Source organism: Lupinus angustifolius, chromosome LG11, assembly GCF_001865875.1.
Source record: "Lupinus angustifolius cultivar Tanjil chromosome LG11, LupAngTanjil_v1.0, whole genome shotgun sequence".
Classification (NCBI taxonomy): Eukaryota; Viridiplantae; Streptophyta; class Magnoliopsida; order Fabales; family Fabaceae; genus Lupinus; species Lupinus angustifolius.
Window position 1 is genome coordinate 3,667,206 of NC_032019.1, and position 22,135 is coordinate 3,689,340.

Here is a 22,135-nt window from a genome sequence, read left to right on the forward strand (position 1 = left end):
CCAAAATCAATAGTTAGTTCTAGTGACTAGGTACGATTGTTTTTCTGTGCAAAACAAGACTAACACAATTGATATAAAAGAAGAGGACAAAACCTAACCAATTTGGTTACTTGAGAGATGACTCCACTAAAGTTGCAATCATTCATAAAGCAAGGCATCTTTGAATTTTATGGCAGTATATGTCAGACATTTTTTAAGGTTTTAGAAATAAAAAATTAGTATTCAAGAAAATGGAAATTACAACTTCAACTTTAAAAGGTTAATAAATCTATTACTTTCTTTATATAGTTTTTACCCTTTTTAATTCTTAAACAAGGCTTTCAGTCAACTTTCACCCCTTAACATTGGTGTTTGATTTTTTGTGTGGAGGGAGATGACATGGTAAGGGAGGATTTTGATCAAATTGAGACAAAGTCGACCTTATGTAGTTTGAGTTGAGATCGACATTCGACTTTTTTTGTGTAGGTACCTAAAATGATCGAAAGTTGAAGTAAGTATTTATAGAGTGCAATGGAAGACTAAATAAAATAGAGAGACGTAAAAGAGATGATGCTTCATATGTAATGGTCTCCTCTATTCATAATGGTTAATATAAGTTTGTCTTGCCCTGAAGGAATGTCCAACTACGTCATGAATGATGTCCTATTAGTCAGTCTATAAGTACATGGTGGCTTGTAAGCTACTTTGTGGGCCGAATCCTAGGCATTATGGGCCGAAGTAATGTAGTTTGGATCTTGTGCCATGTCTCGGACTTTAAGGGTCCTAGTCCTTTTGTGTTGGCTTGCCTATTGGGTCGATGAGTTTGTGACCAACCTAATACACATTTGGATCCATGTTGAGCCATTCATGGTCATTCCAATAAGCATTTGAATCTGGGATGATAAAACAGTCTTGATGGAGCATTGAAATTGAAGGCTATTAATTTCGAGACTGATATACAAATTAAAGAATGAAATTTGTGACACAATTGTAAGAAGAATAGGAATTAACATGGCAAAGGTCAAAGACTAGATATGACCTATGCTTTTGGAATAATAGCTAGTGGGTGGGCTTAAAGAGGTGTAGTTATATATAGGGTTGTGGTGCAGATGCCACATGTGTGGTCCCTCCTAACCCCTCCTCCATACATAAGTTCCCTTCAAATGTAAGTGGTGACACTGGCAGAGGCACTCTCAAAGTTTATATCTATATCTCCACATACGGTGTTGTGCTGTGTATCTTTGTGCACATGACTATATATACGCAATTTGGTGGGTTTTCATTGAAGTCTTTGTTGTTGAAGATTGGATGAGTCCACACACCACAGACCACTGTTCAATATTCAAGGGCTATAGTGGTTCATGACTCGTCAGCTATTTTATTGTCCAGATAATTAGGTTATGATTCTTAGCTAGTTGTATAGCATCATTACCAAATTGATTACTATATATTACTGCTTATTATCCATATCATAATTTTGCACTATTAAGACCACCATGTCTTCAGTAAGGGAGCATTAACTTGCAATATGTTTTCTAAAATCGTGTCTTATACGTTGTCTCATCTAATAATAATGAAGCAAAAATAATAATAATTAAAATCTATTTTGTTATAATATATGAGACAAGACTTGAGATATCAGATTTCTTTTCCAATAACACAATAATATGAGATGGAATTTAGTATAACAAATTGTTGTTCCAACTTCCAAAAGTGTTCATAAAATAAAATCTTTGGTTTGATTTTTGTTGGTGAACCTCCATTCCAAAGTTACTTAAGTAATTCACAAGTATAATTATACCCATTCACTTAGACTTTGTTAAATACTGTCTCAACATCAAAATAATTTGTTCAACATTTAAAACAAATCTTATCCAACTTATACCAACCCTTATATAATGTTAAGCTTGATATGAAATATAATTTAATAAGCCTTACCTAACTTATAAGCAACTTACCCTTACAATCACACATGATATGATCGGTCCTTATGTGAGAATGTTTGTCTATTTCTCTCTCAACCGTAGGAGAGAATCCATATTCAATATAATATTATGCATCCGTTAGGCTTGGTTTGCATGCCATTGCTTTCTTGTAATATTTGGTTGGATGAAATACTATTATATGAAATGACAATAAAAGTAGATGAGAATTATCAAGGAATCCACTATTTTATATTGAGTATAATGTATGTACTATATGAAATCAATAATGAGATTTGAACTCAAATGATATATATGAGATTCTTATCAATTGAGTAAATTTTAGTTGACAGTATATTTAGAATGTTAGAAATAATATAAAATAAATACAAACACTTTTTTTAAAAGTTATTCTCTACTTTTGTGATGAGATATATATTTTTATTAAAGTAATGATATATTTTCTTACAAAATCTTTCTAACCCAAGTGAGAAGGATTTATAAGAGATATATCATTTTCCATATTTATAATTAAATGAAGAACGCATATATTACTAGGAATAATTTTTTCCAATCCCAATCACCTATCCAAATATAAAATTATCATTTTCTTCTATAGGAATAATTTCCTTTTTGATCTTTTTTTTCATGTTCACTTCCTTGGACCAAATGGTCCTCGAATCAAATATGGTATCAAACCTCAAAGCTGCTTCGCTTGTTTGTGTTTAAAGGGCCCAAGAGAATCCTTTATGTTGTGACAACTGTTCATAGATCAGAGGTACTTTGACCTTCACATCTACATCTAAAATCTTATGCCCCAACTTTCAGCTAAAAAAAATTAAAGAATGCTGTGTCCCAACACGTGTTTGAGTGACTACATATTAGTTTTAGCATCAGCATTTAATTTATGTTCAATGTTGAAAAAGCTAAATGACTATCTACCGAAAAACAACCAAAACAATTACCACGGTTAATATTTAAGTTTATACACATATTTTAATAAATAATGTAAAAATTGATTACAATTCGACTACACAATTTTATTTAATGTACATTAAAATTAAATTAACATATGAAGTAACATCAGGTGAAAAATAAAAGTAATAAATAAGAGTGTATAATTAGAAAGTAAAATATAAATATATATTAAATTTCTAAAAAAAACCAAAGATTTAAAATAATATAGTTAAAATATAGTAAAAAATACGGACAAGAAAATAAATGGCAAATTTGGTCCTAATTAACGGTGGACTTTTACATGCATTGAAAAGGATAAGGATCACATATTACACAATTTCTTTGTCTTTATGTCTTATACCAATCAAAGTTCATGAAATAATATTAAAATATTATTTTTTATTTTTATAATTTTTCTTTTTAAGTGAATGAAGTTTTCTTATTAACTTGATATGAGACATGATCCCCATCCCATTGAAAATGTCACAAAAGTGTGCCTTGGTGTCCACCAAATATCTTCCTACGTGAAATAGGAAATGGAATGTATAGATACTCTTAGAATTAGGGAGGGCAATAGAGTAGAACGGTCACGGGTGGTATTTTCCTGTAGACATACCTACACTATTTACAGGTATCCGTATAGGCAGTGAGTATTTGCGGGTATTCTATGGGTGTTTAACTTTCAATATATATTTATATATTGTGTAATAATTAGTACATATAAATTAATTATTACATAAATAATAAAATTTATGTACATGTTAAATTTATCATATATTTCAATCAATAAAATTCATTATAAATAATACAAAATAGATAATATATAATTAAAATAATAATAATAATAATAATATATATAAATTATTTAATTAAAAATAAATTTATAAATATGTGGGTATCCGCGGGGTGAATGTCATGATATTCGCTCCCACCCACAAGCTATTTTTATACATACCCGCTGCAGGTATTTTAGCGGGTAGATGAGGAATTTTGCCATGCCTGCCTAGAATTTAGTAACTCATTTTTGCAACAAATAAGTTTAATATCTCTAAAGAAGCAAAAGAAAGTGTACGAGTTAGTTGTACAAATAATGAACCAGGATCACATGTCTCAAAAAGTTCATGTCTCCATGTATAAGATCAATCATATTTATTCATATGATATCAAAAATATATTTTATGTTTTTACTATTTTTCTTTTTAACTAGGTGTCACTTTTTAATTGACTTGATACACAAATGAGACACCAAAAGTGAGACATGTAATCTCTATTCACAAATAATCTAAAAAATCCACTCCAAAAAAAGGACAACAAAATTATTGTCCCCAAAATGTTGTGTCATACTGCGTCTTTAGCATATATTTGCTTTACTCCTTATACTATTTCCCACAGAAGAGAGCCCTAACCAAGCATAGAAAGCTGGTAAAATGATGCTAAATGTTAAAAAGTTGAGAGAAAGCTATCAGAATACTTGTGGATGGTTTCCGATGTCTTATACCCATTATCTTGAAAAATGATGCATGCACCATGTATAAATATGAATGCCCAGTTCACCTTGCATATATAAATTACTTTTACATATTCTGTGGTGATTTTTATTCTTCAGATAATATTTCACTGCTACTAATGATAGTCAAAATAATAATTACTATTCCAGCCCATTTCCAGGATACACCATAAGTCGGCAAATATTTAAGGTTATGGCTAAATATCGGTCAAAAAAAGATCTGACTCATGGAATCACTGATCATGTCCAGACAATCAAACTAGCCATATAAAGAATGATAGTGACAAGATACGACCTAATCAGTAGTTATGGGAACACAAAACTTTGCTACATGAGTGTAAACTCATCTGAACAACACAAACCTCTACTAGAGCTAGAGTATTGTCATACTGAACACGCCGCCTAAACATTGGATAAAGTTGTTAATTTCCTTCCTTTGTTGCCTTAAGCTTCAAGCATCTATGACTTTTTTCCCTTTCTTTTTCTTTTTATGGTTAGTTTGGTTTGGGCCTCTTTTGCTCTTCAGCCCGTTTTCTTTCTTTCTTTGTTTTTATGTTTGGGCTTGTTATTCTTCAGCCCATTTTCTATTTGTTAGTTAGCTGGTTTCTATTTATAGGATGTAGGTTAGTTTTGTTAGTTAGACAATTTTACTAATTTAATCATCATCTTCTTTCAATTTTCTGTGTAAAACTTTCTCTTTGCAAGATTGAATAAAAGAACTTCTTGCATTTTTCTCTTCTCCCTTTTTCCGCTGTGTTATTTCTCTAAGATGGTATCAGAGCATTCAACGCTCTGATTCCTCTTCCCAAAACCCTCATCTTCTCCTTTCTTCTCTTCGACAGATTCATCAATGGCTACACAAAATTACCCTGTTGATCAAAGCAATAATCCATATTACCTTCACCCAACCGAGAGCCCTGCACAGGGTAACACCTCTTTTAAATGGAACTAACTACCATTCTTGGGCTCGATCTATGAAGCTCACCCTTGATACCAAGAACAAATTAAAGTTCATCACTAGAACACTGAAGCAGCCACCACCAGATGACCCCCTTCACGATTTATGGAAGAGAAGCAACAATATGGTGCTCTCATGGTTACAACGTTCAGTAGAGGAGCCAACTGTCAAGTCAATACTATGGATCGATTCAGCTGCTGAGGTTTGGAAGGACCTCCAAGATAGGTTCTCACAAGGTGATATGTTCAAAATTTCAGAATTGCTCCATGACTTCTATTACTTGAATCAAGGTAACCTCACAATATCTAAATACTTTGGTGAATTAAAGAGTCTTTGGGAAGAAATTGAAACCTTTATGCCTATCCCTAAATGTAAGTGCTCCATCCCATGTTCTTGTGGAGTGATTCCCCTAGTAAGAGATTATAGAGAACAAAGTTATGTAATTAGGTTCTTAAAAGGTCTGAATGAGCAACATGCTGAATTCAGATCTCAAATAATGCTTCTTGATCCCTTACCCAACATAAGTAAAGCCTTCTCTCTATCGAGTCAACAAGATAGGCAATTCAATGTTCCAAGCCTCCCTGATCCAGAACCTCAAAATAGGGCCTCAACTCTCAGCACAAGTCAAGAAACTTACTAGAACACAAGTAGCAATATAGGTAACAACCCTAATTTTAGAGGAAGGGGAGGCAATACCTATAGAGGAAACAAGTCTAGATTCAATGGTGGAGGCAGAAATTAAGGGAACAATTTCTATACCCACTGCCAAAGAACTAACCACACCATTGACACATGCTTTATCAAGCATGGTTATCCTCCTGGATACCAGAACAACAGATCCACCAAGATGGAAAATCATACAATTGGCTTCCCCTTGGACCAAGGCAGTGAAGACAATCAATTGCAGCTAGCTAAGTCAGCCCAAGGAACTAGCAAAGTATTCACAGATGAGCAAGTTCAGAGTATTCTGGACCTGATGCATAATGCCAAAGCAGGAGATCACACTGTTAATTCTATCATTCAGACTAAGATACCCCATGCATTACCAAGTAATATCAAACCCTGCTAAATCATGGACACAAGTGGTACATACCATATTACCAATGATATACATAATTTTTAAACCTATAAGTCCATAACACCCATGTTCATCACTCTGCCTAATGGTGACAAAGTGTCTACTTGCATTTCAGGCACTATTTTTCTTACTCCTACACTCAAATTGACTGATGTATTGCTTGTCCCACAATTTCACATTAACATTCTTCCAGTAAATAAGCTAATGCATAATCTCAATTGCCACTTCATTATCTCTTACAATAAATGTTTAATTTTGTAGAACTATACCAAGAGGATGATTGGTTCATCTAGGCTACATCAAGGGCTCTTCTTGATAGATTTACACAATTCTAGGCTTTTATAGGACATTACTCTACTACTACTAATTCTGTTAAGACAAATAATGATAATTGCCTATGGCACCTTAGACTTGGACATACACCAATTCCTGTTTTAATTCAGCTTAGAAAATATTTTCCTTATATTCATACTACTCATAATATTACTCATTGCCATGTTTGCCACATAGCTAAGCAAAAAAGGTTACCCTTTAATATAAGTACATCTCTTACCTCACACTACTTTGATATATTACATGCTGACATTTGGGGCCCATATTATGTACCATCTATATATGGTCACAAATATTTCCTCACTCTTATGGATGATCACACAAGGTTTACATGGATCATTCTTCTAAAATCAAAGGCAAAGACTAGGTCTCATTTAATCCATTTCATCTCATATATAGAAACTCAGTTTGATAAGAAACTTAAATGTCTCAGGAGTGATAATAGAGTTGAGTTCTTGATGCATACCTAACTAAAAATGGTATCATTAATCAAAGAAATTATGTTGAAACCCCTCAATAAAATGATATTGCCTTCACCCTTACTTAAACATGAGAGCCCTTATCAATCCCTTTATAAAACCCTACCTTCTATGGACCACCTCAGAGTGTTTGGATGCTTAGCATAAGCAACTACCTTACAATCTCACAGAACTAAATTCCAACCTAGGGCTATTAAGGCTGTTTTTCTTGGATATAAAGAAGGAACCAAATGATTCATTTTATACAACCTTCAATCCCATTTTGTCTTCATTTCAAGGAACACAATCTTTTATGAAAAACATTTCCCCTTTCATTACAATCATAAACATGACCTCAACACTAATTCCATCTGCAAACCTACCTCTTCATCCCTTGATACCCATATCATTGATTCCAATGACAACACTTATGCTACCTTGCCAGATTCCCAACCTTATCCCAAAACCAACCCAATTCCTCTCCTCAACAAACCATCCCTCAACCAACTAGCCAATCAACCAAAATTAGGAACCCTCCGTCTCACTTAAAAGACTATCACTGCAGCCTTTCCACATCCACTCCTCAACAACCAGAACCCCCTACAAGTATTCTTTATCCTTTATCTTCTTGTCTCAGTTATACTAATTGTGCTTCCTCCTACATGAATTTTTGTCTTGCTGTATCAACCATTCCTGAACCTTCCACCTACAAACAAGCCTCCTCTATTCCCTGTTGGCAAGAAGCCATGAACCAAGAATTACAAGCTCTTCAACTCAACAATACTTGGTCAATTATTCCCCTACCTGACAACAAAGTCCCTATTGGTTGTAAATGGGTCTACAAAGTGAAGTATCTTACAGATGGCACCCTAGATAGATACAAAGCAAGGTTGGTAGCCAAGGGCTTCAATCAAATGGAAGGGGTGGATTACTTTGACATTTTTTCCCCTGTTGTAAAGATCACTACCATCAGAGTCATCTTGGCCTTAGCTGCTGCCAAATCTTGGTTCCTCGAGCAACTTGATATCAACAATGCATTTCTTCATGGTGATCTCCATGAGGAAGTGTATATGCAACCCCCTCTAGGTCTCATACCTCCTACATCCTCTCTAGTTTGCAAGCTCCACAAATCACTTTACGGACTCAAGCAAGCAAGGAGAGAATGACATACAACATTGTCCAACAAACTCATCTATCTGGGATTCATTCACTCATCTGCATATGAAGCACTCTTCACCAAAAATTCTAACAACTCCTTCACTGCCATCCTGGTTTATATCGATGACCTGGTTCTTAATGGAAACAACTTTTCAGAAATCAAACAAGTCAAGAATATCCTTGACATTACCTACAAAATAAAAAATTTGGGCCATTTGAGGTATTTTTTAGGCCTCGAAATTGCAAGGTATGCAAAGGGCATTCATCTCAATCAACGAAAGTACACTCTATCAATACTTGAAGAATCAGGAACCTTAGCTTCCAAGCCTGCCAAAACACCCTTAGATCCATCTATTAAACTCCACATGAATCAAGGCGGTCCCTTTCCGATCCATCATCATATAGAAGACTTGTGGGCAGACTCATCTATCTCACCATCTCTCGACCTAAAATTTCATTTGTTGTCCAACAACTCAACTTATTCATGTCTAATCCTCACTCTACACACCTCACCGCTGCTCATAGGGTCCTGCACTATCACAAAAATTCACCATCACAAGGTCTTCTATTCAACTCACATTCAACATTCAAGTTGTCTTCTTTTGCTGATTCTGACTAGGCTTGGTGCCTTGATACGAGAAAATCAATCACCAGTTTTTGTGTGTTCCTCGGTTCTTCCCTCATATCTTGGAAAACCAAGAAACAAAACACGGTTAGTCGATCCTCCTTTGAAGCCGGATATAGAGCTTTGGGCAGCCTCATTTGTGAACTTCAATGGCTCGATTATCTCTTAACTGATCTTCATATTCCCATTTCTCTTCCAACATCAGTTTATTGTGATAACAGATCAACAATCTATCTTGCTCATAATCATGTGTTTCATGAACGTGTAAAACACATTGAAATCGACTGCCATGTTGTTCGTGAGAAAATTCATAAGGGTCTTGTTCATCTCTTACCAATTCCTTCAGCTGATCAGTTAGCCGACGCTTTCACTAAAGCTCTTCCTCCAAAGTTCTTTCATAACTTAATCTTCAAGTTGGGTCTCTGTGATTTGCACCGCCCAACTTGGGGGGGGTGTTAATTTCCTTCCTTTGTTACCTTAAGCTTCAAGCATCTATGGCTTCTTTCCCTCTCTTTTTATTTTTCTGTTTAGTTTGGTTTGGGCCTCTTTTACTCTTCAGCCCGTTTTCTTTCTTTCTTTGTTTTTCTATTTGGGCTTGTTATTCTTCAGCCCAGTTTCTATTTGTTAGTTAGCTGGTTTCTATTTATAGGATGTAGGTTAGTTTTGTTAGTTAGACAGTTTTACTAATTCAATCATCTTCTTCTTTCAATTTTCTGTGTAAAACTTTCTCTTTGCAAGATTGAATAAAAGATTTTCTTGCATTTTTCTCTTCTCCCTTTTTCCGCTGTGCTATTTCTCTTAGAAAAGCATTATGCCAATCAGAGTACGGACACATCAGAGCAGCTAGACGATACGGATAAAATAGTCCACGCTTGTCTGGGGCACTGACACGACAAGATAATTTGACATGCTTATAACATCTACAAGAGAATATATTATGTTCAACTCCCCTATAAATAGAAAAACCTCTCATAAGAAAGTTTAACTTAATATTCTCACATATGCTTTTGCATTCTGATACTCTCTGTACAAAATTTTCACATTATACTGACTTGGACATTGGATTGCTCTATAAATATACTCTTACATTGTTTACTTATTCACCTTAAACATTGCTTATTGAATTCATTGTACCACATACTATATTAGTCACAAAAATAATATAAAAAATGACGAATTATATAGGCAAGTGAACCACTAAACAATCCCGTGTTTCAGGGAACTATAAGCCAGACTTACGTGGTTAAATGGTATAATTCTAACTTGAATTATCTCAATACCGTTGATAATAGCTATCTTTTTACCACATAGTTGATTATATTCTCCTTTACTACATGCACAATGATGTTAGAAACTGAATTTGGCAACAAGACATATACTGAAAGCTATAATTTACCCCTATTTGGACTAGATGCTCTCCTTTAAAAGGAGGCTTTATACCATCAATCATTCCCAACTTTTGACATTAGCCAACGAAGGTGGTGCCACACCTACCCCTCATCTAGCATAGCCTTCTATCTAAGTCCTCTCTGCATCTCCCTTTAAGGCAATTTCCAAATATATTGACCCAAAATGTCAGAACTTAACTGACAATATTGTACATTAAGTACACCTTACAAGAGTTCACCCAAACACTTCAACAACAAGAACCAATCATGGGTTCAGTGCATCATACTGAGGTTTCCAGTATGAGAGAGCAAGGAGTCTTTAGTCTTGAGGATAATGGTCATTCAGAGAGGTCACAGTGGATGTTGGATTCTCCAAATCCACCACCTCTTTGGAAGAAGCTATTTAGTTCAGTTAAAGAGACTATCTTCCCTCATGGCAACAAGTTTTGCTTTTCAACCAAGAAGAAAACATGCCAAGGCCATGTTGTTTCATTCTTGCAAACTTTATTCCCTATCCTCAGTTGGTTGAGAAATTACAAAGCTTCCAAGTTCAAAGATGATTTGTTAGCTGGCTTAACTCTTGCCAGCTTAAGCATACCTCAGGTATTAAAGAATCATTAGTACTACTTTCAAAACGGTGCAGGAACATTGAAAAAATTAACATTCTTTAATGTTGCAGAGCATAGGATATGCTAATTTAGCGAAACTTGATCCTGAATATGGTCTTTGTAAGTATATGTCTTCTACTTGTTTTATTACCATATAATACTTATGAATCTCTATTCTCTACTCTTTCAAATTTCACTATTGGTTTGGTTTTTGTTGCATTTAGATACCAGTGTTGTTCCTCCTCTTATTTATGCTATGATGGGGAGCTCAAGAGAAATTGCAATTGGACCTGTAGCTGTTGTGTCATTGCTGCTATCCTCCTTAGTTCAGAAAGTGGAAGATCCTGTTGCTAATCCTCATGCCTATAGAAATTTTGTCTTTACCGTGACCTTCTTCACCGGAATCTTTCAAACTGCATTCGGAGTTTTCAGGTGATTTTCTAATCCTTTTCTGAATTTTCCATTGTTGCTAATCCTTGGTTGTTGTTGCTATTTTCTTGTTTTCTTCAAAATTTGCAGGTTGGGTTTTCTTGTGGATTTTCTTTCACATGCTGCCTTAGTTGGATTCATGGCAGGAGCAGCCATCATTATTGGTCTTCAGCAGCTAAAGGGATTGCTTGGGATTAGTCACTTTACCACAAAAACTGATGCAGTATCAGTGTTGACATCTGTTTATAAGTCACTGCATCATCAAATTACTTCTGCAGAAAAAGTGAGTTGGTCGCTTTTGCTATTTCATTTATGTTCTGATAAAGTTTTCTTAGTTCAGAGATTAAAAAATTTCCTATTCATAAACTTGGACCCTTGAATTTATATAACTCTTATTGTTGATATTTGACATAAGTTTTTATCCATTGACAGTGGTGCCCTCTAAATTTTGTCCTGGGGTGTTCATTCCTGATCTTCCTTCTAATTACACGGTTTCTTGTAAGTAATGAAATTTGTGGACTTATATTCCTCTAGTCTACTAAACATGTTTAATTATAACTTTGTATAGTATATGATAAATCTCATTTCAGGGAAGAAGAAACAAAAAGCTTTTCTGGTTGCCTGCTATCTCTCCTCTTCTATCAGTTGTAATATCAACTTCAATTGTGTATTTGTCTAAAGCTGATAAGCATGGAGTTAATATTATAAAGCATGTCAAAGGAGGCCTTAATCCAAGTTCAGCTCACCTGTTAGAATTCCATGGTGAACATGTTGGACAAGCAGCTAAAATCGGGTTGATTTGTGCAATTATCGCGCTTACTGTATGTTAATTATTTTCCGGATTTTTGCTTTCCCCCATCTAAATTATTGTTTGTTTTTCAGTTATGATTCTCTTTCTGATGGCAACATGAACTTGTGATTCAGGAAGCTATAGCTGTTGGTCGATCTTTCGCTTCGATCAAAGGATACCACCTTGATGGCAACAAAGAAATGTTATCAATGGGATTCATGAACATTGTAGGATCTTTAAGTTCATGCTATGTGGCAACTGGTGAGTACTTTTGTTAATAATAATTGTGCAATTAATCTGTTAGAAGTTTATCAAAGTTGTTTATAGTTTCTTGCTGAAAACTCGCAGGTTCTTTCTCAAGAACAGCAGTAAATTTCAGTGCAGGATGTCAAACAGCAGTATCAAATATTGTGATGGCGATTACTGTGATTGTGTCACTTGAATTGTTTACAAGGCTCTTATACTATACGCCAGTGGCTATACTTGCTTCTATAATTCTCTCTGCACTTCCTGGATTAATTGACATAAGTGAAGCTTGTTATATCTGGAAGGTTGACAAATTAGATTTTCTTGCATGTGTTGGTGCTTTCCTTGGTGTCTTGTTTGCATCCGTAGAGATTGGTCTTATTGTTGCAGTAAGTTTCTATACCACTTTCAAACTTTTTTATCTACCAGTTCTCTTATTTATAAGGAAACTGTTTTCTTGCACTAAAAGTGACACACCATTAAGGAAACCTGTATAGAAAAAAGTTAATAGTATGTGAGAGATAAAGATAAATGTGTGTGATATCATATACAAAGTCAAAATTTTAGTATACAAATAACTGAGTTGTTTATATAATATATTTGAACAACATTGGTATCAACAACCATATCTACTTATATTCTTATACTCATTTCTATAAAACAGATATTGTCCTAATGTTATCTAGAAATATTGTACAAAAAAACCACTTATCAAAGATAAATAAGTAAAGAAAAGGTTAATGATTGAGGTGTTTGTTTGGTTGCAGGTAACAATCTCATTTGCAAAGATACTAATACAAGCAATTAGACCTGGGATAGAAGTCCTAGGTAGAGTTCCAAGAACAGAAGCATTCTGTGATGTTACTCAATACCCAATGGCCATAAGCACTCCAGGCATCATAGTGATTCGCATAAGCTCTGGCTCACTCTGCTTTGCAAATGCGAATTTTGTGAGAGAAAGGCAAGCACTTTACAAATGATTTATAGAGGATTTTACCCAAATTAGAACTATGTATAATTTTTTTCACTACTTGTTCCAGAATTCTGAAGTGGGTCAGTGATGATGATGATATTAAAGCAACTTCCAAGGGAAGGGTCCAAGCAGTAATCCTAGACATGACAAGTGAGTCTTGTTACATTTTTTTCAGAACTTAATTATAATGCCTAAACATGAATAAATGTTAGTACTTAAAATTCAATTACTTTTAATATGCATAGTGAATGATGAGTACAAAAAACCTTTTAATATACACCATCAATGCATACCAATTAAACTATATACTATTACCTTATGCAATGATCCTGTTATTTTCTCTTTAATATACTTGATGAATGTTTTTATTTCTTTTATAAACAGACCTGATGAATGTTGATACTTCCGGAATTCTAGCACTAGAGGAACTACATAAGAGGTTGCTTTCACGTGGCGTAGAAGTAAGGCCACCATGAATCTATCTATATTCTTTGGATTGGAACTAGTGTTGTTTTATTCTGCTCAAACCTTAACCTCTAATAACACTTGTTCTATGTGATTTTTATTTTTATTTTTACAGTTAGCTATGATCAACCCAAGGTGGCTAGTAATTCACAAACTTAAGCTTGCACACTTTGTGGACAAAATTGGGAAACAGTGGATTTTCCTTACTGTTGGAGAAGCAGTAGATGCATGTATCTCTTCTAAATTTGCTAGCGCTTGATATCATGGGTCTGTGTACTGTATTTAAGTTAAAAAGTTGAAATGTTCATCTACAATTGCATGCATATCTAAGTACATAAAGAGTTGTGTAATATAATTATCTTGTGCTAAACATGCTGATGAAATATATGGATTGGGGTTAACAAAATATTTCAATTTTAAAGCAGAGTGTTGTCTGTATGGCCACTTAGATAAGATCATTATATTAAATAAATTGAAAATTATTTGGAAGAACATCTACATTCTAGAATATCCTTATTAAATAGTATTGCTACTTAAAAGAAAGTAAATACCAATTTCACTGCCTCATGTTTTTTAACCTTACTAATTTGGTTTTTCAAATTATGAAAAAATCCAAAATGGTCTTCATAAATTTCAAATGTAAATCAAATTAGTTTTTTAGCATATTTTACAACACTCAATAGATATAAATTTGAGCATAAAATGACTAATTTAATCTACATTTTAAAATTTTAAGATTATTTTGTGTTTTCCAATTTTTAAAGAACTAATCTAATAAGCTTGAAAAACATGCCTAAGTGAAATGAGTATTTATTCTTAAAAAACACTATTTTTACTAAAGTGCACTAAATGAATAGGACACAAAGATGATTAGGGTATGAGATTTTGGGTTTGGTCATGATTATTATGGAGGGAATATAGGAAAAACTGTTCAATTTTTAAATTACCCTAATTACACCATAAAAAGTCAATCTATGGAAAAAAAATCATTTTTTGTCTCACGCAAAATCATGCTACAAAACTTTTTTCATAGTACAAAATGCAAAAATATCAAAAATTGACTATGTCCATTTATTTTATTCCAATCACCACCAACATGGATATAATTATTATTGTCACTGTCCCTGTTAGAAGCACCTTTGTACTATCATCACTTTCATTATCACCATCATTTTCACCATTGTTGTTGTGAATACCATACTATCATTATTGTCACCATTGCAAGAATCACCATTATCTTTGTTGTCGTCATCCTAATAACTACCATATTAACTAGCATTGTCATCACAATATCTTCCATCATTACCGCGAGTATAATCATTACCTTCCTCTGCCCCTACTAAGGGCTTGTTTGAGAGTTAGATTTTGGAGGGGAATGAAGAAAAAATGAAGGGAAAGGAAGGCTTGGGGCCATGAAATACACTTGTGAGATGACTCCCAAGCCTTCCATTTCCCTTCCAAAATTCAACTCCCAAACAAACCCTAATAAAACTAGTGTAGTTAGATGAAGTGCATTACAACTAACCAATAGGTTAATGCCATTAAGAACTTGGCTTATAAAATTCTAATTTTAAACTATGAGCAAATGCTTGCAGCATACCTACATGTAAATATTCCTAGGTTGTGTTTCTTCAAAAAAAAAAAAAAAACAGATCTTTGACCAAAAAAATGGAGAGAGAGGGAGGGAGAAGCTGGAGACAAGAAGGCAATAAAGGAAGAAGTTGTGGACCATTTCAATCTCAATTTAGACATCATGAGTCTAATTTTAGAGGGGGCATCCACCAGCCTCAAGGAGTGCAGATTGAAAACAAGAAAGTGTTCAAACCTAGAGGATATTTTAAGGCTTTGCATTCAAACAACACCATTTTCTTCTTCACTAACTTTCCTGATAGCCATGGGATTGCTGAGATGTGGTATGTTTTTGCCAAGTGGGGAAATGTGGGTAATGTAATCATCCCTCTAAAAAGGGATAGAAGAGGTAATAGATTTGGGTTTGTTAGATTTTAACAAACAAATGTTGGGGGAAAACTTTTGAAAGATCTTGAACAACTGTGGATTGGGAACTATAAAGTGAAAATTAATAGTCCTAAATTTTAGAGGTTGGATCATAACATTAATCAGAAACTTTCCATTCAAAATAGAATCTCTAAGGATAGAACTTTGCTGAATACCCATGGAAATAGTTGTAACTTAGTGAATGGACCTAGGGGTTCTACGTCTTGGAAGGAAGTCCTTCTAAATGGGAAGCCTTTCCCAAATCAAGCAACAAGAGGGGGAAGGTACGTGTTGGATTTCTCAGTTCCAAATAGTAGAATGGAATCCCTAAAAAATATGTTTGTGGGAGAGGTTAAAAATTGGGAAGATGTTGATGGCATTCATTTTGCTCTAATCCAAGCAGGGTTGTTATATGTTAAGGCAGTTCCTATGGGGGGAAGTTATTTCTCTTGAAAGATGATAACAAGGAAGACACACTTAACCTTTTTAGCGTGGGGGAACAATGGTGTAACTCTCTTTTCACTTCAATCAGAAAATGGCAGCCATCAGAAGTCCCAAAGAATAGGGTAACTTGGGTAAGGTGTTTGGGGGTCCCTGTCCAAGCTTAGACAATTGAATTTTTTAAGATGTTAGCGAATTCAATTGATGTGCTTATTAAGATGGATGACACTACATTGAATATGAAAAGGCTACATGTTGGAAGAGTGTTATTGTCTTCAACAACAAAGAACAAAATAGAAATGATTGTGAAGGTTTTGATTGACGATTATCCTTATGAAATAAGACTGGTTGAGGAGGACCACCGTGAGGTTGGCTGCTCGTGTAGGCGTCGATTTGTGGAGGGCCTGAAGGAGGAAAGATCAAAATCTGAAGATGGAGAGTGGTGGTCGGACAGCTCCTTCGGCGATGGTAGCGATGCAGTCTCGGTGGAGGAGGCTGAGGACGTGGCTTCCCTTTTTTGTGATCTGAAAGAGGGTCAGAAAAAAGGTAAACAAAAGTACAACAAGTAGAGTGAGGGGGCATGTGATAGTGACAAGCCATCATCTCCCTGCACGGTTTTAGCTAACTTGAATTTGGATGCAGGAAAGGATACATTGAATTTGACAAAGTTTAATGGTGAAGAAGAGAAAGAGGGGCAACTACAGCAAGGGGGGCGGTGAAAGAGATAGAAAAGGAAAAAGAGTGATGTATGGGTTAGGGTTGAAAAATGGAGAGGGGTTGAATGATGGGCCTCTTTTATTAAATGATCCCAATGCCATTTTCATTAATAAATTGAGTTGTATGGAAAATAATGTGGTTTTGGAAAAGCAGTTGGAACTCCTTGTCTCCCAACATGTTGAGCACATGGACCTTGCTCCTTCGTTGGGCCACTCAGGTTCAGCCCATGAAGTTAATAATTTGGACTTTGTGATATAAACAAATAGGGGGGCAACCTATGATTATGGAGAACAATCTTACAAGTAGGATAGCCACTTGGAGCCCACATTCTTGGAAGGAAATTATGATAGTTTTTAGTTATTATTTTATTACATGAATAATATGAGAATAATTCTCATGGGTAGTCTTAGGATTTATTTTAATTATTGTTTAAGTATTTTATTTTATTTTCACTAAAATCATGTAACATTGGGGTTGAGAATGTATTTTATTTCCTTGTAACATGGTCCAACAGTGGCCAAGAAATTAAGTACTAGGAGACCATGTGGAATCATCATAGTAATTAAGCAAGGAGATATTAATGGTAAGTCAAGTTCAAATTGGCATGGAAGAAGACTAATAAGGCAAGTTTTTATCAACCCAATCAGCCTAGAAAAACTTAGCACATATCAAGAAGGATTTGAAAGTCAATGATCATTCCAAATTCGGTTCAAGCTTATCAAATCGTATTCAAGACATTTAAGACAAAGATCATACAAGAAAGACAACTAATCAAGTCTCGTTCAAGACAATCAAATCAAGAGATTAATTCAAAAATTATGAACTTTCTTTTTCAAGACCAAATCCATCATAATCAATTTCGTCAAGCAAGAGATAAGGCACAATCAATTTGTCAATTTCAAATAGTCACATGGTTGAATGCATCAAGGGAATTTCGGCGAACACATGGCGAAATTAAATCAACCATTAAACTCCAACTAAAAACCATTTAATTACATGTTTTAATTAGGATTTGAAATTTAAAATTAGGCATAGTCAATTCAGAATTTCCCTATTTATGTATTCCTCTCATGATCAATGAATCAAGTTGAATTTTGTTTGGATTAATTCCTTTTTAGTTGAGCTTTGCTCCTAACTCAGAACTTATCAAAGATCCATCCTTGTGGCATTCATAGGCTTATCACCATTGGTGTGATGCCTTAACATTGTTCTTATCAAGGATCCTTCCTTGTGGCGAACCTCATTAGCTTATCAAGCTACTTTTCTTGTGGCGCCTTCCCCCTTCATTCTTTTCCATTTTCTTTTATCCAACACAAACAAATAAAAATTAATAAACCAAAAATAAACACCAATTCAGTCCAAACACTAATTCCATACGCATTTCACCTATAATCCTACAAAAAACGTGGACATTCATATAAAAGTGTTATTCCATGAGTCAAATTTAATTTCAAACAAGAATGATCGGCAAACAAAGCAAACCATCCCCTGGAGGTTCACATCACATTGGCAACAATGTTAATTGTCCATTATTAAATCCATATGAGGCACTTGGTCAGCAAGTAGTGAATGGATTTCCATAAACTCCAGATTCAACTTTTATTTGCAATATGGTTGATATCAACTTGCCTTCCTCTTCAATAATTAAATCTTCTAAAGCTTCAAATAAAAAAGATGCAAGCTTCCAATTAATCCTCATTCTCACTTATTCTTTTCCTTTAGGCCAGTGGGTGCAAAAAATATTCTTCCCAATTCTAAAGCAAAACGTGGGGGAAGGGGAGGTAATAAACTTGGTAAAAAAAACCATATTGCTTTTGTGCGGAATTCAATTTTATCGGTTGTAGAAGGGGATGGGGGTGAAGATCAACTTGTGGATTCTTCGATAACTAATTCAATTACCGACTCAAATGTTCGATCAACTAACTTCATGCATCTGAAAGATAGTATTTATACTGCTGGCAAACTATGGAGGTTGGGTAAGAAATTGGGAATGTCTTATGATGACTCTGGGGAGGACGTGATTTTAAAAATTGTCGAATTGGAGGAAAGGGATAGGCTTGGTCTTGCTCAGACCAACCTAAGGGATGTTGAAGGTAATCAATGATTTGTTTATCTTTAAATGTTAGGGGTCTAGAGAGTAGTTTGAAGAAAAGATGTGTTAAGAGTATTATTTTGAAGAATGCTATTGATTTTGTTGGAATTCAAGAAACTAAATTGGAGGTTTGTGATTATTCTCTATGTTTTGGTTTATGGGGCAATAATAATTGTGGTTGGGAGTTCAATCCTTCTTCAGGAAGGTCCGAAGGGATTCTTAGTCTTTGGGATATGAATAAATTTCAAAAAATTAATACTTACAGAGGTACAGGTTTCTTGGCAGTGTATGGAATCTGGTTATCTACCCAGGTTGCTTGTTGTATGGTGAATATTTACTCCCCTTGCATTTTTGCTCTCAAAAAGCAAATGTGGGAAGAGTTAATAAGTTTGAAAAGATATGTGGGAGATGGTCTTTGGTTCTGTTTTGGGGATTTCAATGCTATTAGAAATGCCTCATAAAGAAAGTGTGATGTAGGGTTGTTTTCTATAAGGGAAACCACTCTATTTAATGAATGGATTGGAGAGATGGAGTTAATTGATCTTCCGTTATTAGGAAGAAGCTTCAATTGGTATCATCCAGGTAATGGTTCTATGAGTAGGCTTGATCGGTTTTTCTGTCTCCAGAGTGGATAACGGTGTGACCTAATTCATCCCCATGGGCACTTAGTAGAGATTTTTCTGATCATTGTCCTATTGTGTTGAGGTATAAAAATTTAGAGAGAGGCCCCATTCCATTTAGATTCAATAATTGTTGGTTACAACATAATAGTTTTGAGAAGCTGGTTAATGATAGTTGGGAGAATTCAGAGGTTGTGGGATGCAGAGCTTTTGTAATTAAAGAAAAATTGAAGATTCTAAAGGAGGCTATCAGAACTTGGAATAGAGAGACTTTTGGATGTCTTGACACAAAATTGAGTGGTTTAGTTAGAGATATTCAAACTATTGATTTCATTGGTGAATCTAACTCATTGAATGCAAACCAACTCGTTGAGAAGAAAAATCTGACTGCGAATTGGTGGAAAACAGCAAACTGGAGGGATAGTCTTTTGAGGCAGAAATCTCGGAACAAGTGGTTAAAGGAGGGGGATGTTGATACGAGCTTCTTTCATGCTTGCATTAACAATAGAAGAAGGAGAAATCAGATTTTGGGAGTGTGGATCAATAGAGTCTGGTGCGAAGAGGAAAAACTTATTAGGACTGGTGTTTCCAACTATTTTAAGAAGTTGTTTACTCAAGTACCAACGCCAAAGCCTACTCTTCATGGTGTTGAATTCAGTCGGATTTCTGATTCTCAAATGGTGTCTTTGAATTTAATTTTTTCGGAGGAGGAGATCAAATTGGCGGTGTGGAATTGTGCTGGTGATAAAAGCCCTGGTCCAGTGGTTTCAATTTTAAATTCTTTCAGGCTTTTTGGGGTACTATCAAGAAAGATGTTATTCTTTTTGTGAGGAATTTCAAGGTTCTAGAAAGCTTCCTAGGGGTTTAAATGCTTCGTTTATAACTTTAATACCAAAGAATAATTGTCCCAATAAGATTTAGAACTCCAGACCCATTTCTTTAATTGGTTCCCTCTACAAGATTTTGGCGAAGATTATGACTACAAGATTGAAAAGGGTTATGGATTCTATTAGTAGTTTGGCTCAATCGACATTCATTCAAGGTAGGAATATTCTTGATGCAATTGTGGTGGCCAATGAAATAATTCACCCGACTAGGAATCTTTTACTGAAAGTGGACTTTGAGAAAGCCTGTGACTCTGTTGACTGGAGCTTTCTTGATTATAAGTTGTTTAGATTTGGTTTTTCTGATAAGTGGAGGAAGATGATTAATGCTTGTCTCTGTTCTACCTCTATGTCTGTGCTTGTCAATGGTACCCATTCTGATCAATTTTCTGTGACAAAAGGTATTAGATGGTGATCATATGACTCCTTTTCTTTTTCTCATGGTTGCAGAAGGCTTTGCTGGCTTAATCCATAATGCTAGAAGGCTTGGGTTGTTTGACGGTTACAAAATTGGTACTTAGAGGGTGGAAGTTTGTGACCTCCAATTTGCGGATGATACAATTTTGGTGTGCAAGCCCACCGTATCAAATCATTGGTGCATTAAATCTATTCTCAAATGTTTCGAGCTAGCTTCAGGTTTAAAAGTGAATTTTAAAAAGAGCTCTTTGTTTGGTGTTGAGGTGTCTGACTCTTTCATTGAAGAAACAACTTATTTCTTAGCTTGCAAAGTTGGTTATCTTCCTTTTCTTTATTTGGGGGTGCCGGTGGGGGCTAATCCGAGATTGATTGACACGTGGCAAAGTGCCATTGACGTGGTTACAAAAAGACTTGCATCTTGGAAGTGTAAACATATTTGTTTTGGAGGGAAGTTGATTCTTCTTAATTCAGTTCTTGCAAACAATCCTACTTACTTATTGTCTTTGTATAAGGCTCCAAATAAGGTCTTATCAAAGCTTGTGAGTTTACAAAGGAGGTTTCTTTGGGGAGAAAAAGAGGTAGTAAAGGTATTGCTTGGGTCTCATGGTCGGAAGTTTGTAAACCTAAGTTCCATTGGTAGATTGGGGGTGGGAGATTTAGCTCGGTTCAATGATGCTTTGCTTGGGAAATGGAGATCGCATAGATATCAGAATAAGGAAGCGCTTTGGGTTAAGGTAATTAACTCAAAGTATGGGAATAACACTTCTTTCTCTTGTTCACATAATTCTTCTAGATGGTGGAAAGATCTTTGTAAAATTGCATCTAGCAATGACCTTATGGGTGGTTGGTTTGATGAGAACATCTGGAGGGTCCTTGGCGATGGTTCTCAAACTCGATTATGGTTAGACATTTGGGTGGGGAATCAGAATCTGAAAGAGGTTTTTCCGAGGTTGTTTGCTTTAGCTTTGAATAAAAGGACAACTGTTGCGGAGTGTGGTGGCTTGATTGATGATGTTTGGACTTGGGAGGTGCCTTGACGTAGGGAGTTGTTTGATAGAGAGAAAACCCTTATCACAAACTTGTATGGGTTGATTC

At 35.0% G+C, this 22,135-nt stretch overlaps 1 protein-coding gene across 1 annotated transcript; it reads left to right on the top strand.

The window, feature by feature from the left end:
- LOC109359020 (low affinity sulfate transporter 3-like) lies at positions 10,374–14,267 on the top strand. Its single transcript, XM_019603518.1, has 12 exons — positions 10,374–10,966; positions 11,043–11,091; positions 11,196–11,403; positions 11,491–11,683; positions 11,833–11,898; positions 11,991–12,221; positions 12,325–12,451; positions 12,539–12,825; positions 13,204–13,397; positions 13,477–13,559; positions 13,794–13,870; positions 13,990–14,267. Exons 1-12 carry the CDS (start codon positions 10,631–10,633, stop codon positions 14,131–14,133), a joined length of 1,995 nt encoding a protein of 664 aa, XP_019459063.1. The 5' UTR covers positions 10,374–10,630; the 3' UTR covers positions 14,134–14,267.

Coding starts and splice junctions, on each gene's coding strand:
- LOC109359020 (XM_019603518.1), top strand. CDS start 10,631: ATGGGTTCAGTGCATCATACTGAGGTTTCCAGTATGAGAGAGCAAGGA. Junction 11,684..11,832: donor AAATTACTTCTGCAGAAAAA/GTGAGTTGGTCG, acceptor ATCCATTGACAG/TGGTGCCCTCTAAATTTTGT. Junction 12,222..12,324: donor GTGCAATTATCGCGCTTACT/GTATGTTAATTA, acceptor CTTGTGATTCAG/GAAGCTATAGCTGTTGGTCG.